At 34.8% G+C, this 18,393-nt stretch overlaps 1 protein-coding gene across 1 annotated transcript in view; it reads left to right on the top strand.

Annotated features, from left to right (window-relative positions):
• VWA3B (von Willebrand factor A domain containing 3B) overlaps positions 1-17,603 on the top strand; it is a 58,955-nt gene extending 41,352 nt beyond the window's left edge. The window contains exons 21-28 of the mRNA XM_054271876.1: positions 3,448-3,566; positions 6,332-6,382; positions 7,556-7,775; positions 11,238-11,358; positions 12,087-12,211; positions 13,404-13,541; positions 14,072-14,169; positions 17,327-17,603. Of these exons, the coding sequence (XP_054127851.1) occupies positions 3,448-3,566; positions 6,332-6,382; positions 7,556-7,775; positions 11,238-11,358; positions 12,087-12,211; positions 13,404-13,541; positions 14,072-14,169; positions 17,327-17,516 (1,062 nt within the window). The 3' untranslated portion in view covers positions 17,517-17,603. The remainder of the gene's footprint in view (positions 1-3,447; positions 3,567-6,331; positions 6,383-7,555; positions 7,776-11,237; positions 11,359-12,086; positions 12,212-13,403; positions 13,542-14,071; positions 14,170-17,326) is intronic.
• Positions 17,604-18,393: the final 790 nt, after the last annotated feature.

The following is an 18,393-nucleotide window of genomic DNA, read 5'->3' as shown; positions in this document are numbered from 1 at the left end:
ATTGATGCTTGTTTTTTAAATTTAGGAATGGGAATTTTTGCTAAAACAGGCAGACTGTAGAAGAAAAACCAGTTCCTCTCTTTGGTAAAACCAGTTCCTCTTTTTGGTAAAACCAAGTCAAAATCAAGATCTGTAAGGACTTTTTTTTAAGTGTGATTTTTTTAAAAAATAGAACTAAAAGATATCTTTTTATACGAGAACATTTTTAAGGTGCATTTTAACATTTCAGATGTAAAATCGCCATTTTTTCAAAAGAATTCAAAGAATTCAGACATTCAATAGTTACAAAACTGTGCAAAACAATCTACCATAAATGTCAAACAAAAGACATTGGGAATTGCACAAAACTCTCACATCTCCTTTGTGAGTAGTCACTTTTTTTTCCATCTTCTTCTGAATATATCTGAAAGGTCCTCTTTCTTCCATGTTTCTCAATGAAAAGCCCTTGGAGTCCTTTAGAGACAACCATTGCAAAAAATAAAGCAGTCTGTAAAATTGTCTTTGAAAGTAGCCTGAATTATGATTCAGCAAGTGCTGTGTACAAGTAGTTTTTAATAGCAAATCATAGGAGCTCCTGGTAGTCTAGTTTAGACTGAATTAAATTCAGTGTTATTTGAATTGACAGGTGCTGTACAGAATCCAAACAGTGATCCATGGGCTTTCTTTAGACTCAGTGAGGTAAAAGCAAAATAATAGTTTTTGTAATTTCTTCATACCTACTAGTCTCCATTAGTTGTAATAAGACACTCAGTTTCTCAGGCAGTGGAGAATTATTTTTCTATGTGTAAAGGAATGGGTTTTTCTGGATCTGAAGCTGAGTATGGAAAAGAAAAAGAAGGTTGAGAGTTGCACACAAGGTGAAAGCAGTAGAATTTTTGAGCCACAGAACCCACTTGACCTCAAGCTTCAAGCCAGCATATCAAGAAAATAGGGTGAGACTAGACAGTGAGCTTGAATGGGAGACTTTCAGGATCTTGATTATTCCCATACTTCAGAAGATTCCATTGAAGATAATAAATGTACAGATAATTTTCCATTCTTCCTTCTGAGATCCTGGATTTCTTGGTGTGGAATGCAGACATCCTTGTCTGCTTTTCAGGGGGTAGTATAATTTTATTTTTGGCCTTTGCTGGCAGTGATGATGGAATAAGTATGAACAGTTTTCTTATCTTGGAGATGCAGCAAGAAAAAGGTTTCCATGACAACTGTTCATTAACAAAAGGCTGACCTGTTGTTTTCAGTTCTGTGCTATCTGTCAGTTTCACCTGAGTTATTTCAAAGAGGCTAATGTATTAAACTACACATCCAGGTTCATATTCAGAAAAAAATATAGTGGCTTGGGAGCTTGTCTAAATTATGCTATGTTAATTCTGGAGGAAACCTTCCCTGTAGAATCATGAAAATTTATGTTACAGGCTGTGGCATCTAAGTGCAGGTTTGCAAGTCATGAAGTTTTGACTCAGTGCTTTGCTCAAAAGAATTAGATTCAGCCAACAAAACCATCTTTCTTTGGTCTAAAATAAGAACATTTTTTATATGGTTATTGCGCTTTGGTTTTGTCTTTAAGATTTTGAAATTTGAGGTTTGAAATAAAAGCCATTTTTAAACAAGGGAATTCCTTTAGTGTAAAAGTTAAAGTATTTAATTTAGAAAATGGAAAAACATTTTGGCAATAAAAAAATTTCTGTGTGATTTCTATCAGCTGAATCTGTCAAATTTCACTTGACTTTGTGAGCAGTTTTCATTGTTCTCAAATTATGGATAGCATTTCAAGTTTAGTATTTTCTAAGAGCACATTCCATTCTGGTTTTTGGCTTCAAAAGTGTTACAATGTGTTTATGCTTGTCTGGTCCTTCTATTCTATACAAAATATTTTATAAATCGTATAAAATATTCATGTTGCAAATTATGCTGTTTGTACTTTAAATTCCTCTCAGAATTTGTAAGGCTATGTAGACGTGAGCTCCTACATGGTGCGGCCCTGCTGAACTTCTGTTAACTTGGTTTGAGTAACATCATAGACAGCAATCATGGCATTACAGAACTTGAAGGGGTCATCACTTCCCTGCCTGTCAGCTTTCAAACTTCACCTGGAAATGACAAGTAGTCAGACATCACTGCTCAGAATTATGGGCAGAGATTTACCTCATCCGTCTTGCAAGATGCTTTCACTGACATGTTCCCATTGTCTTTAGCTTCTAAGTGATTTTAAAATTAATTTCATATTAGGAGCTTTGATGTGGTCTGGCGCTGATGTGACACAGATTTATTAATCAGAGAGATGCTGTCCTTAGAAAGAGAGGGTCATATAAAGCCACACTGCTGGTCTTAAAAAATTATTTTTGTTGCAATTTGAAATCCAGCTATGCTGAGATGATTCAAACACAAGTACAGCATTACTGAAAAATGTTCTCAGTTAAATAATTCTCCTTATTGTTCTATTTCCTGATAGTTTGTCTTATTCCCCCAACAGGGATTTTAGAGTAGTGTAAATTGAACCTCATCCATGTTTTTCTCATCTATATCCTGATCTCAGACAGGCACTTGGGGAAGATTCCCACTCAGTCATATGCGTTGAAGACAGTTAGAGGGAGAGTAACACTCTCTTTCCTCTGCAGTTTCTTCTTTGGATTCCTTTTTGTTTATATTCAGCATCAAGACATTGATATGTAAAACAGCTATTTGTTTACAAACTACTGAATAATTTAATGGGCTGAAAGATGGTGGGACTTTGGATGAGAATTTGGAAGGCATCTTTCCTCCTCTTTAGTCATCCATTTCTAGCCTTTTCTCTGCCTCTTGAAGATCTACTTGCAGTGGTATTATTTTTTTTTATAATGAAGTTGAGTTATGTAGGTGTTGTATTGGGAGATTTTGAAAAATATTAAAGTTCCTGATTCTGATGAACCTGATTAGGTTCCTAAATAGTCAAGACAAGTTTTGGTGACCAATGTCCACCTTGTTTGCTCTTTGGTGATCAGTGGGATGGTGAGAAATACCTCTCTACAGCTTTACTGCTCTAATCCCTTGCTAAAGAAAGTCCTCCAGAAAGAGCATTAAATACGTTTAAATATCTACTCTCACAGCTGTATGCTACAATTAGGTGCTAGAAAGCATGAGAGTGTTTTAAGGCAGTAAAACCTGGAAGATGGTCATACACTAGACATATTTGTTTCCTTCTGACTTACATTATTAGAGTGAGTTATTTGACAGTACTGATTCAGTTAGAATTACTTAGTAGTTAGGAATCTTAATTTGTAACTTCTTCATAATAAGATTAATTTTAGAAGAACTGGCTGGAAACTGTTTCCTAATTCTGACATTAGTGGTGCTTAGATTTTTCTTTCTGCAGCTTCCAGTGTTCCTTCTGGTTGTTCTGAGCCTTGGCACTCAGTCATTCATAAATTTGTATGATAAATGATATCTGTGTCTTTCATTGTATGATAGATGTTACCATTGGCCTGTGTTAGCAGTGACAAGAAGGAGATTGCACTAATTAATCCTTGGGCAGTGAATCTTGATGCCTATAAAAAGAAGCTGGAACAAGCAATTATATCCTATGAGAGGCAAGTCTACTCACCAGAAATTTATTATGGTTGCAGTCATATTTCAGTTTTTTTCTCAGGTACTCAGTATTTCCTCACACATGCTTTGCTCAATATTGATAATTCTGCATGTTGACACACTTTAATCCACCATCAACGTGTAGGAGAAATTTTATTTTCTTAAAAAAAATCAAAGCAGAATGTAAAAACAGATAATAGGCAAGGAGATAAGTAACAACATGTTGCTCATATTATGTTTTTTCAGTAACAAAAGCAAAATTCTTTTACTTTTTGGGAGCAAACCTGAAACCAGTCATCCCTCAGGAGGAATTTGGCCATAAACATACAATGCTAGCCAGACTTGTAATTTAAAACTAAGCTCCTACATCAACAGGTTGACACTCAAATTAAGGACCCCTTTTTTGCTGCCAGCTCTCTATCACCCAGGTATGCATGCAAAAATATAACTGAGGCACCAGTAAGAAACTGACAATTTAAATTTGGTGAATTTTTTTTTGAGAAGCATTTATATGTATTGTACTTTTAAATCAAGTGTTAGTAAAAACACAACAGAAGTAAAGAGGAAAAAGGCCTTAGATCTCCAAACTACTTGTTTCTATGATCTTTGTGCAATTTTTAAAAAAATAATGCAGTTGACTAAAGTGTAATTCAGTAATCATATGAGAGCTTTGACTTGAATTATTTTAATAAATATTTTTAGGCTGTATTCTAACAACATTTACAAATGTAATTATTTTATATGACCAAAACCCCCTTGATGACAAGTGTTTAGTCCTTGGTTTTTGATTAATTCCACAGGGGATCTTTAAGGTTTGAGATTATTTTCCTTGTTAGCTATATGATCATCCAGTTCTTTCTAAAGCATGTTATAGCTTTCTTTTTCAATCCTATTATCCTAGATGGATCTTTTGTGATAAAGTCAAGAAATTTGATTTGAAAATGCTCTTCATATGTCTAGTATTAATGGAGTTCAGTGAATAAAAGTCTCTTGTTTTCTTTTTTCTGTCACTGAGACAACACTGTTGTTATCAGGCTGATGAAGAATTAATAGAAATTGATTTGTCACTCATTTTAATAGAAGGTTCAAGCAGTTTATTTGTGATGGTGAATTCTGAAAAAAATTCAAGTTTTTCATTGCTGTGCCATACCATTGAATGTTTTACATTTACTGACTTTGATTTTAAGGGAAAGAAAATAGTTTTCTGGTTAAAATCTGATAGCATTGACACAGTCTCCCTAAGACTTTGATCATAAGGATTGCTGTTTACTTCTGTTTACCAACAGAGATCAATGAATCAGTGTATTTACAATAGTAGGATTGAGTTCCTACTTCCATGAAAAAGAGGTATAGAAGACAAATCTACCTAAAGATTCTTATAATTGGCAAAAAATGCAAAAAAAAAAAAATCTCTTTGCTTTTTCTCTACCTGTAAAACAGCAAGCCAGTCAGTTTTTTGTTTAATCTAGATGTCACAGCCCTTTTCTAGTAACTGAACTTCCAAAAGCTGCACTTCAGCTTTGTAAATAGTGGTTGGTCACAAATTTATTCTGATATATGTAGAGGAAACAATACATCAGAGCATCCAGGTTTCAAGCACAGAAACAAACATGCCAGTATTTTCCCCAGATGCAGATTGAGTTTAGCAATAGATTTAGAGGGAGAAAAGTGGCAAGGGCAGAATTTTTGTAGACTGACAAAGAGAATATACAGTATTAAAGGAGAAAAACACTGAAAGTTTCATGATTTTGTAGAGCCAGAAGCTTTTATACCCAACTGTTATGGGTGTGCAGATTTAGAAGGATGAAATAGGCATTGAAGCATGCTGAGACTCTATATAGGGAATGAACTAAGTATTCTTAAAATGCTGGGATTTAGTTTCTGGTAGATAAAATGAATCATCAAGAATTTAGTCTTCAGAATCTGTTGTTAATGTGCTTTTTTTTTTTTGTACATGCACCAGTAAATCTGGCCAGACTACTTGTAGTTAGTCAGGTTGCAATCTGAATTTTTCCTAGCAATGAATTTGTTCTTGTACCCAAAGGAAATTCAGAAATTTTTTCTAGAATTACAGTAATTGGGATCATCAGTAGAGGTTTATTTCTATAGCTGAAATACAGTAATTGAGTGATGGCTTGTTTGGGCTGTTAAGCTAGATGATCTTGTAAGAGTTTAAAATTTCTGTCTTAAAAAGGAAAAGCAGAAAGTTTAGTGATGCTTTTAAAAAATCTCAGAACTGCATTGCTTTGGGATAATCACTTCTGTTTTCCTGTCAGTAGTTTGTTTTCATAGCCAGAGTTTAATGAATTAGAAACTTGAATGGCACAACTGAGGGATAATCTTAGCAGGGAAAAAAAAAATAGAAATTAGCATTTCTACATTCAGACTACATTTTCTGAAAATGTTTAATTGGAGGAACTGTGCATCTTAACTGGCATTTAATCAGTTTTGTTATTTGATTTAACTTGCTGGTGCTGAAGACAACCATCCATAGAAAATCCTGGCAGGAAGCAGCAGTGATTGCCATTAAACCTTCTATGACCCTGAAACAGTCATGCTGTTATTTGATGGAAGATACTGCTTTCCATCTTCTTTTGCAGTTGATAATTTCATAGCTGAGTGATAAGGATACAATTTGATGATACGGTGTGCTTGGAATACAAATCAGTGCAGATATCTTAAGAAACTGTGTTTATTTGCTAGTTTTGAGATGATCAGCTGCACAAGGACTGCATTCCCTCAAAAACTGCTTTCCTTTCTTTAATAGGCGCCTGAACCTAGTTATTTGGAGAGCACTCTCTCAGGAGGAAAGAGACAAGTAAGCTATCACTTTTGGTTTTCTAATGTGCCTCTGAAGGTCATAAATATTTGGTGGATTGTTATCACTATTTCTATAACCAACCAGTTTTAATTTTCACCTATTTCATAAATATACCTTGTTTTCAAAAATGTATATATGATATGGAGTAATACTAAATTCTGGACCTCCTTTTTGTGGTGCTGATTATTTTTAAGAGAAAGGACTTACATTCCATTTGAATTTTGCTTCTCTATCCTTTATCAGTGTCAAATGCAGGGCCTTGAGAGGGCAGTGTGTCATTGCTTTTGACATCAAAGTAAATCTCCTCTCATCCTGTAAAGAGCTCTCTAGTGGCTGGTTTGTTAAGGTGTAATAAGCACCTTAAAAGCGTGTGCTGGAGCTGTATATCACTCTGGAAGTTTGTACTATGTTAGCCTATTTTTTTCGATTGATTTAGAAAAGTAATTGCTGTATAAACATCAGTGAAGTTAGCATCTGTTTGTGCCAGAGAATAAGGCAAAGATCAATTAATGAAAACTGAATGTGTCTGAAACAGTTCTTCTCAGAAAAATGGAAATGAAAACTAGAATGCTTTTAAGAAGATATAAGCTAATGAGTAAAAAACCTACAGTTTTATAATTTATAAGGAGAACTAAAACCTCATTCTGGTGCAGAGAGGAAATGAAGACTGTTAAACAAAACAGCATGTAATGAAAAAAAGGAAATAGTTGTCTCTTGATAGACAGTGAGTTGCAAAATATAAGAATTTGACAGGGTGTCATCCACAATGTTTAATTATTGATAACATATGGCCAATTATACATGTAATGAAAAAAATGTCATAGCAATTGCACAGTCTATTGCTAGAGGAGCATATAAATCATTATGGTATTGTGCATAGGTATTAAAATGTTTGATTTATTTTTCATAAATTATGACACAGCCACTTGAATTTCTCTGTAGCTGTGTTTCTATAAGATGTAGTTGGACCAGGCATGATTGTTCCACCAAACACAGCAGTATCTGGATGAAATGCAAGAACTTGTAGCATATAGAAGATAAACTGGGGAAATGTGGTTCTTTATTCTGCCTTCACAATTTGTGACTCTATCTGTAGAGCTTTTAAACTTTTTTTTACAACTTTTCCTACTTATGATTATTAATTTCTTTAAAAATATATATTTTTTTAAGATTTGAAGCAGACGGGCCAGTCCCATATATACAGCATAAAGAAACTTTGCTGGAGGCTTTAGAAAATTTGGGATGGCCAGTTTCCTATGAAGATGTAAAATTGTTAGAAGATGAGATATTGACAGCATTAACATATATACAACAAGCCTCTGATCTTCAGGAAGCTGTCAAAAAGGAAATTGAGAAAAGCTCAGTATCATACATAAGCAACAATAAAAAGGTAATACATGGGAAGGGATTTTTCCCCTTAGATATTCCTCTTCACTATGTACCTCTGGAATATTTTTTTTCCATTAACATAGGTGATAAAGTAGAATTTTAGCGTGATGCTAAATAAAATGGATAGAGGAAAGAAGTTTGTTAAGAAGAGAGCAAACTTTCAATTACTTTGTTTAAATATTGGGGAAGTTCTGAAGCTTCAGAGACAGCCACAGAAATTGAGCCTCTTAGAAGTAAATCACAGCAAAGGATCTTTATCTCTGCTGTAATGATAGCAGGAAAGAGAAATAACAGATATATTAAAGGCAGTCTAGATACAAGATCTGTTGTTGGGTTAATATCTGATAAACAGGACTAAAAGGTATTCTAATATTAGAGTGTGATCACTGTGATCTTCTATGGTACATTTATTGTAAAAAATATAGAGAGAAGAGGTGGGATTCAGCTTCATTTTTGTACACTAAAATTTAACTGTCTCTAAAATGTGGGTATATGTGAACTGGTAGGCAATATCACAGCATTGAGAACTGAGTCAATGGCATCTGGAGCTCATTCTGAAGTGGACACCCACTTTTGGCTAGGCAGAGAGGCTTATTTTCTCTCTCCATTTCATTAATACATTAGTCTAGCACTAATACATTAGTCTAGCATTAATACATTAGTCTAGCTACTCTGAAACTGCAGTTGAAATTAGTGGTTTTATATATATATATATATATATACATATGTATATGAGTTTTCTGTAGTTTTTGTGTTTTTAAAGACTGCACATTTGAAAACATTTTAGTGTCTTCTTAAAACAGATGATCTTGATTCATTTCACATTAGTTTGAAAATATTACATTGCTATTAGAGCTATTTTGATTATTGAGTTACCTATGCTGTATAATGTCCCAATACAAGAGCAGCAGAAACATGTTTATGTTTCATTTGTTGAGTGTAATTTTACTGTTGCTTGGAACAACCAGTGTGTGCTCTCAGACATGATGTGATTAACATTGTGCAATCACTTATCCTGAGTCAACCTGCTTTAGGAGTCTAATCAGAGCAGCATCTTCAGTAATTGCTAATCTGCAACTGAAAGGCTTCAGGAGTGAGAGGCAGAAATGCAGATGTAATTAGAATTCTGTTTATGTAGCAGAAAAACAATGGGGAAAAAAGAAGAAAAATGGGAAGGCTTTAAAAAGTTTGGTTGAAGGTTTTGGCAACTGTGATGTCTGCCCACAAAATGGATCTAGAGAAATAAACTGCCAACTGAAATATGATACAGCTAGGAAATAGCTGATATGGCACTGAATGAAAACTGTCATTGTGACATCATAGAAAAATCATAATTATCCTGAAACTACTCAACAAAGCAGACTTTTAAATTTCCTGATGATGTTTTTATTAAATTTTAAATAAAACACCATAGTTTTCAGCTCTTTCTTTTTTGGCCCTTTCATAAAAATGGGCTAGGTCCATTCAGAATGGGCTTGTTCCCACTGGCACCCAGAGGAGAGTGGTGATTGCTTCACTCTGGAGGTGTCAGGATTATGAGAACCCAAAGTTTGAGCCAAGATACATGGAGATCTGAGGGTATTCTTTATGTCTATTCTCACTTATAGTAGGAAAGTGCAAAGACTATTCTTTTTGAAAGGGAATTAAAAAATGTAGCAGCGAATGGAAGAAGTAAACAAAGTCTCCTTCACCCATTAATGCATTGCCTTCAACAGAAGCAGAGCGAAACATGGTAAAAATCTCTGAGATTCAGATAGGGCTCTTTTGTAATAAAAATAATGAATGCCAGAAATGGCCACTCCAACAGTCTGCTAAACACCAAAAAGCTGTGTGAGGGAAAAGAAAGATGGATTTGAATTTAGACAGTGTTTCTGAGCCACCTGAATTCTGCATGACTCGGAATCCTCATTGTGGATGCTTGTGTCGTCTTTAGTATTTGGATTAATGTGGAGTGCTGGAAGTCGCCCAAGTTATTAGTCAAGCAATACAAATTAGTTGATAATAAATATTCAGCAGCAGCTGTCCTTTTGGAGTCTGAGGAATTGAGTAAATGCTTTACCCAAATACTTTTTTGTGTCTGTGGAACTGTAGGTCTGCTCTCATATCAGCCTTTGTTGAGTTATACTTCAAGCAGTCAGTTAAGCACTATGAAGAGCCTCTGGTTTAGTCTGAGTTTAAAAATCCAGACTGTTCATATAATTCATATTCTGTAGGGGTAAAGAAAAAGCTAGAAAAATCCCATGTATCTCTAATTTAAAATATCTCCTTGCCTCTTTTTTGTGTTTTGCTTATTTTTAGGACTTTTTTCTTAGGGTTGTTTGTGATTTTTGAGAGGGAGTTTGAAAAAAAGATACTTTAATACTTATAATGAAACTGAGAATGAACAATTCAGTCAAAGTTATTAATATATTTTCCATCATATTGACTATTAGGGAAAATCAAATATCAAATCAAATACAATTTTCAAGAAAAAAATTTCATCAGAAAAAGAAGCAAGTCATACACATCCTAGCAAGCAGGAGTTTTATTAAGAGTCTGTGAGTTATGGTCATTTTTCAGAAAAATGTGTAGATCTGTGGAAAAGCTCTAGATTTCAAGTTGCACATTTTTATGATTCAGAAAAACCACGTAAGAGATGGATGCCTGCAAATTCTCCATGAGATAGACTAATAAATATTTTAAAAACTCATGGTGAAACTAATTAATTTAATGCTGAAAATAAATGCCACGATTTTCATTTAGTGGTGAAACTGATTTATTATAAGCAAGTTTTGCACTTTCTTGTCATTTATATTTAGGAACATTATTGTGAGTAGAATCGCAAAAGTGATTAGTGCATGAAGAACCCCAACTAGTTGGGCAGAATAATGGACAGTAGCAGGTCTGGAAGATGTGGTACAATATTTTGCTAAACTGGAATGTTTTAAAATGGTTGAAAATGTGAATTGAATTTTGAATTTATAGTAAATAAACGTTTTTCCCCAGACATTTGAAGATTTGTTTGAACATTTTTTGATTTCATATTTTATTTTTTAATGATTCAGCCCATACAGTGAGATACTTCTAATGCAAATCAGATTACTGTGAAAACTCTCCTGTCTGGACAAAAGAAATATGTAGAGCAAATATTCTTATTCTGAAAAAATAGCTGACTTTTCCTTACCTCATCCTTTAATATGAATTCTGCAACTTTGTGACATTTTTTGTAGAAAAATGGTAGCCAGAACACATGAAAATATAGGTATTGTTCTGACCATACAGAACAGGATATTATAGTGAAAACACTTATATGAGTACCTCCTGTACTTAAATCTATTCTTAAAGTTTAAAGCATTTCCAGTTTGCTGTGAATTCTGTACAGATCTTGCAGCATTACACCGCCTCAGTTTTTAAATAATTTCAAATAATCGATTAATGCTGACTGCATTAGCTGTTGTAGAGAAATAATTGTCTCAAATTACAGAGATTTGAAGAAGAAAATGGGAAGCTGAAGTCTAAGACAAGACAAAAACAACAAATATTTCTAACTCACAAAAGCCAAAAGGTAATTGCAAGATCAGACATCACAGGATTTTATTATCCAGGTATACATTTTTGTCCACATTTTCAATATTATTTAATGTTCCTTTACACTGATAAAGCATAAGTTTTAGTCATAATTAACTTCCTCTTTCTTGATGACATTTACTATTACATGTGCATATTAATTTAAAATGAATATATAGACATTTATAAGAAGACATTAATTTTGTAAAGTTGGAGAGCAATGATATGTTTATCTATGAAAAGTATGGAAGGAAATCATGAGCCAAGCTTTTGCATGTGTCCTAAAAAGATCACTAAATGCTGCTGCTTTTTTGTTGAATTTTAAGCCAGCATGGTTAGTAGGTAAAACTCAGAATATTAAAATATTCTCTGTGTGTATGCGTTTATCTTTGGGTTATCTTTACTTGTTTGATTGGGATATTTTTAATTACATATTTTTAACTGTGGTAATGGTTTTATTATGTTAACTGTCAGTTTTGTTATGTTAACCTGATCAGCTTACAAATTTCAGACCTGTGCTTGAAAAAGACTTAGTTTTCTTTTTATAGCACTATCAAGACTGGTTAGTAAGGCAGGGTTTTTTATAGGTACAAATGTCTCCATTGCCCTAGCACAGCTCACAGTAGCTAAATGAAAATGAAGAATGCATAGTATAGACATGGTTGACCTCAGTGATGTGTGACAGCCTATAGGATTCTTTTACAAAATAATTACCACAAGGGGCGAAAGAAAAATTATTTGAATATTTTATTCTGGCTTTTTTTAGGAACTGTGATAAAGAATATCAGTTCTACCTGTGCCCTTGTTGACTTCAGCAATGGGGAGAGCTGTGATGTCCTTGTCAAATTCACTATACCTGTTGGAGGTGCTATGCCATGCCCACATCTGCAGGTGAAAAACTGTATTTTTTTCATGATTGCACAAATGGATTTTATATTTAAAAATATGAAATTAATTTTATTTTCAGATAATAAATTATAGATTTTTTAAAAAGTCTCTTAGATACCTTTATTTTAAAGAAGAGTTTTTCATTATGGTAATATCATACCATTTTCAACATGGAGTTTTTCATTTGTTTGAAGCTTGTTTTCATTGTAATTCTATTCCTTTGTTTATTAAAATTATGTGTTCTAAATTAATCTATATTGTTTTCTTTAGAAATCATGAATGTTTCTCAATCCATAGAAGAAAGGTGAACTATTTATTAGTGCAGTTATTATTTCATAGCACATAGATTATAAATTAAGAGAGCCTTTTTTACTTAGTGTGAGCAGTTTACTTGCAGCAGGTTTTAACCATTTGGTTTTCACAGCATGTTTTAAATCCAGCAAATAACCATATACTAAGGCAAATAACAGTAATAAAAAATTATAATCCCTGTTCATTTCTGATTTTCTTTAAAATTTATCAGCTGACTATCTGTAATCACAGCTGAGTTTTTTTGGTGATTCTTATTTTACACACCAGAATGGTGATGGTTGCATAGAGGATACAGGATGGATCCATCTGTTTTGAAGAAAAGAAACATGTTTATAATTGCAGTGCTATGTATAAAACTAGAGACATACCCTTTTTTTCAGTTTGAGATAAAGACAAATCCTGATATAGTAGCTCCTGATAACTCTGTGAGTTCTGTATCCAGCTCTAGAGACCTGCAGAATTTGATATAAAACTGTGACTTCTGTGTTAATTTTAAAAACAATTTTGGATAAATTAGTTACATCTGGAATTATCTAAAATTCCCAAGATTGGTTTGTTGAAAGACTTAAAATTTGCCTAGAATCCAAGGGAATGCACAGTTTGTAAGAGTTTCCTCATTCAGTTCAGCTTGCTAGCTAAGCCCAGGTACATTTAGCAGAGCTCAGTCCTTTATTTTTGTTTTGTGTTCTCTCCCTGATTCAGTGGAAATTGCATGATCAGAACATGCAAGGACCAAGTTCTTCTTTACTTTCAATGGTCCATATTAAATCATGGGAACATGATAGAATGATGATTCATGTAAAAATACCTTAGTAGTTATGTCTTGTAAAGCTCCCAAGTGGTTCTTGCAGTGGTTCTTGCACTGATGCTTTCCTGTGCACAGGTTGGAGACTACGTGTTTGCCAGAACCGGGACACGGGCAGAAAATGAATGTTATGTACCTGCCATTGTCATAGCAACACCACAGAGGGTGGAGACAGGTGACAAATTCTACACAGTGCTGCTGTTCAACAATAGAGAGGTAAGTAAACCTAGGGGATGATACCAGGCTGGCTGGTTTTGAAGAGGCAGATAGAATTTTCCAGGCTAATGGGCTCTCTGTCCCAATCTGAGTCTCCAGCTAACCAGAGTAAATCAGATTTCAGAGTGCAATGAACAGCTCATGCAGTAAACCTGAACGAAGAAATTCTGTTGGATAATTTATTCTTAAATCATACTCTGTTCTTTCTTCTTTAGTACATTTGGTGGCTTTCACAAGTTCCATGTTCTAAAATAAGAAACATAGGAAGTTTTAACACAGTCATTATAGTCTGACATTAATTCCATTATGTTTGTTTGTTTTTTGTTTGTAAGCCATTATGATAATTTTACTGCATTTTTCACAGCGTGCATTAAATAAAATTTACTTTGTACTTGAAACTTTTATATTAATTATCTTTATTAGAGGCTGATTACAGTTACATTTAAACAGTTGATTTTTTATGCATATGTATCTTCATTGCTTTTGAGATTTGAGTTTTAATTAGATGAATATTGTTTGTGTTATTGCAGGAACACTGTATAAGAAGTGAGCTCATTAAAATCAGCCAAACCAAGTATGCTTATTCCTGTCAGTACATAAGAACAGTTCAGACAGTGGATTATGAGATGTGAGTACGTTTGAACCTAAAAATACCAAATTTTTAAAATTTGAATCCTAAATGTTGCACTTTGAGTTCAGCTATGCTGTCAGGTTTCCATACGTAGTACTCTAACTACAGTTACTGTGAACTGGCTTACTCTACACATGCAACTAAGTTTATGTGAGAATTTACTGCCTTATTTTCATTCTGGAAATATTGGTGGGATCTGATGATTTGAAGCTTAGTCCCAGAAAGTTGTTAAGGGGATTGCTGAAACGTGAGATAGAGTTTGTGTTTGTTGAAAACCTTATTTTACTTTTAAAATACTTATTGTAACATAAAGCTGCACATAAAATTGCAATTTTTTTCTAAGACACTTGTTCATCTTCTGAGCTTAAATCTGGAGATGGAGAGTGTGTAAGATGAGTATGAGCCCCTACTTAGGTTCTGCAGAATTAATGGGCAGCAAGATATGAAGTATGCACTGAAAATGCAAGTGTTCCAAGTGTTTATGGATTACATTTTCATCTTGTATAAAGTTCTAGTTTAATCCAGTTGAAATTGTGATAGCCTTTGGAGCACTAACAACCTCATACAATGTTAGGATGGACAATAAGATCAGAACAATCATCTAGGGATATTTCTCCAGAATACATTCCCAACCTACAATTATTGGAATTTAAAATTTCTCTGAAGCAGAATTGGAGTCTCTGTATTAAACAGCCTTGATGGAATTTTCTTGCATGAATTTGTGCAGTTTCTTTTTTTGAAAGCATGTAAAACTTCATCATCCATAGCTTCTTCCCAGGGGGAGTTGCACAGTTTCACAGTTTGTGTGAGAAAACATAATTTGGTTTTGAGTCTTCCATTTGCCTTGACATCTACAGAATGAAGGAATTCCTCTTACATGTAGTATGAGCACTGCTGCAAAAGAATAATATAATCTCCATCATGGGAAGTTTATTTCCAAGAGGAAACATGAACAGGGAAAATCACAGAATCACAGAATTAGCTTGGTTAGAAAAGACCTTTGAGATTGAATCCAACCTATCACCCAACACCACCTTGTCAACAAGAGCATGACTTGAGTGCCACATCCAGTCTTTTATTAAACACCTCCAGGGACAGTGACTCCACGCTCTCCTTGAGCAGCCATTTCAATGCCCAATCACTCTTTCTGTGAAGAACTTATTCCTAATATAGGAATAAGCTTAGGCTTATTAGTATTATTATTAATATAGGAATAAGTTTAAGCTGCCTAAACCTTCTCCTGGTGCAGCTGTCACTGGTTACCTGGGAGAAGAGACTGAACCCCACCTGGCTGCACCTTCCTTTCTGGTAGTTGTGGAGAGAAATAAATTCCACCATTAAAGGCAATTTTAGATCACAGAATCATGGCATGGGTCAGCTTGGAAGGGGCCATAGTGGGTCATCTGGTCCAACCTCCCTGCTCGAGCAGGGTCATCCTAGAGATCATGGCACAAGATTGCATCCAAATGGTTGAGTATTTCCAGTGAGGAGACTGTACACTCTCTCTGGGAAACCTGCTCCAGTGCTTGCTCACCCACAGATGTTCTCAATTTTCATTGAAATGTTCTAATATGATTATCATCACTAAAGATTTAATCTAAAAATTATGGGTGAGAGTACCAGTTGTGGGCTTGATCTATGGATTCACTGAGAATGACAGAGTGAAAAGCATCTGAGATTCAAGTCCTTTGGTTCCCATGTATTTTCTAATACTGATCCCACTAGACTTTGAAACTCAGCCTTCCACCAGCTTGCAGCTACAGCACACAAAAAAATGAATGCCTTCTCTTTGCTGAGCAAAATTCCAAATCTGGGAATACATCAATGCCATTCCAGGCCATATAATTGATATGATAGCAGCCTCTTCTCACCAAGAAGCAAACCTGAAGACCATGGTTTCCTTGTCAATGCAAACAACCAGTTGAAAAGAGGGAGGTATATAACTGGTCTGAGTTCCAGCAAAAGCAGCAGAAGTCTTTCCCTTCTACTGAGTTGGATTGTATTCTGAGGTACCATATTAAGAAAAGATGTGATTAAATGCATGAGCAATAAGAATAGTGTCCATTCTGCATGCTTTGTTTCATGAATGAGTGCTTTGGTACAACCATTCACTCTCCAAAGAGAATTTGTTATCAAGCTGACTTGCCATTTTTATGTACAAATGAGGAGAAAATTGAATTTTGCATTGGCAAATGGAGGAATTCTTTGGAGAATTGACTGAAATGAATGCACTAAATGGAGTTTTTATTAGAACCCCTACTTTTTATGAGGACATGGAAGTGTGCTTTTCAATGAAACTTTTTTATTATATTTCTAAAATAAATCCCTACCTCCTATGTCCTACTTAGAGGGGGACACTGCAGCATATTGCTCATGGATATGCACAGATCTAATGGGAAAGTGCTGACATTGTTGGTAAGAAAAATGCAAAAGCATAATTTAATTGGAAAGGAATCAAAAAGTTTGAATGCAGTATTATATTTGAACCTCAAAAAGAGACAAACTGCTTCTGCTAATTGCTGGAGTAGTAAGGGAAAAAAATTAAAGGCACAGATTCCATGCTGACAGGAAGTCCTCAGTGCCTATAGATGTTATACAGTGGCTTGGCTAACTCCAGCTGTGAGTTCTCTGGGATTGTCTTTTAATGTTTTTGTGGTGTGTATTAGGGATTATGCTTAATTGAATAATCTTTAGAGGTACTAATATAGCTCTTATGATTTTAGTATGAGACATTACCATCTTTGGGGCATTTTCCTGCCATCACTGTGGAAAGAAATAATTATGGCAGAATAAGCACTCTGCAAATGTAGCTAACAAGTTCCATTTGCAAAGTACAACACTGTGTGATGTGGACCCACACAGCAAAAGGGCCCTTTTTCCCCACATCCTTTCTGCAGTCATAAGAGGCAGATAAGATTAAGGGCCAGAGCCCTGTTTTAGGCTATCCTTTACTTATTCTATAAGTAAAAGGGAAGCTGAATTGTAGGACATTTACAGCCCTGTCAAATGGTCAAGAGTGTGATAAGTCCTTCTCTTGTCAGTACTGTGAGATGTGGAAAAAGGTGAAATATAAGTCTTGTAAAAAAAAAAAAAAAAAGAGGCTTTATGAGGTATGTGCTTTTAGCTTAGTGGATTTCCTTTTCTGGTTTTCCAGCCTGGATGCTAAGACTAAAAAGCCCTGCCCTCACTCAGCTGTGGAAGATGAAGGAGGAGAACAAGCAAGAAAAAGCATAGTGAAAGAAAAGAGGGGGAAAAAGAAAAAGAAGAGGACAACAGTAGACAAAAGGCATCCCAGAGAGATGATGTCAGACTTGGATAATCTTTTGTCTCCAGAAGTGAAGTAAAACAGAGAGAAAGAAATTCACTGTCTAGCAATAAGGAAGAATGTAGAGGTAAAGGTGTAGCTCTGAAAAAGTGTAAGGAATTAAGCTTTTGTGAGGGCCTTTAACTATTCCCAACACAAGGAACAGATTTCTGCATTTCTGGGTGTTAGCCAAGTTAGCTTTCCCATGTCCTATGATGAAATTCTTTCACCTCCTTTAGAAACTGTTCTTGACACTTTCTCAGTGTGTGTTTTCACAGCAGTAGCAAGAAATTAATAAAGCCTGTTCCAGCATATCCCACCTTAATTTCCCTAACAGTTGTAGTAGCAGTGGGCATGCAGTAACACCAAACCTTAATACCTGCTTGTAAGCAGAGCATTTATTCCAGTCCCTCTACTGTTTGTTCTTTGTTAGACTAAAGTTTTGTCTATATTGTGGGTATTAAATGATTGCACCTGTAGCTCAATGCTTCAGAGGTTAAATTGCTTTTGGTGTATGAGCTGGCTCAGTTAAAGCTGAGTACCTACTCCCTGTCACTCTGGAGCAGAGACTGGACTAGTGTAAGCCTGCCATTACATGTCTGTCAGCTCTTCATTTTCAAGATCCTACTGTCAGTGGAAAGATAACGGGATTTTTATCCATACTTGCTAGGTGTACCTCCTTGTACCATTTTAAATATGTTTTCAATGGCCTCATTATTTATTTACTTTCAGAAGTGATGGTTTATAAATTCACTCAATCATCATGTTTTCAATCAACTTGATTTAGCTCATCTGAATGTTCCTTCTGTGTTCTCTCTCATCCTTTAAGGATTGCCTGCAAGTTCCATATACATTGCTTATAGGGGGAATTATGGTCCCCATTATATAATGGATATTTTAAGAGTGGCCTGATCAGA

The sequence above is a fragment of the Melozone crissalis genome, unplaced genomic scaffold (genome assembly GCF_028551555.1).
Source record: "Melozone crissalis strain CALT ecotype California unplaced genomic scaffold, PUWL_Pcris_2 ptg000013l_1, whole genome shotgun sequence".
Lineage (NCBI taxonomy): Eukaryota > Metazoa > Chordata > Aves > Passeriformes > Passerellidae > Melozone > Melozone crissalis.
The sequence above is the reverse complement of the archived record's forward strand: the minus strand, read 5'-3'. Positions and strand labels throughout refer to the sequence as shown.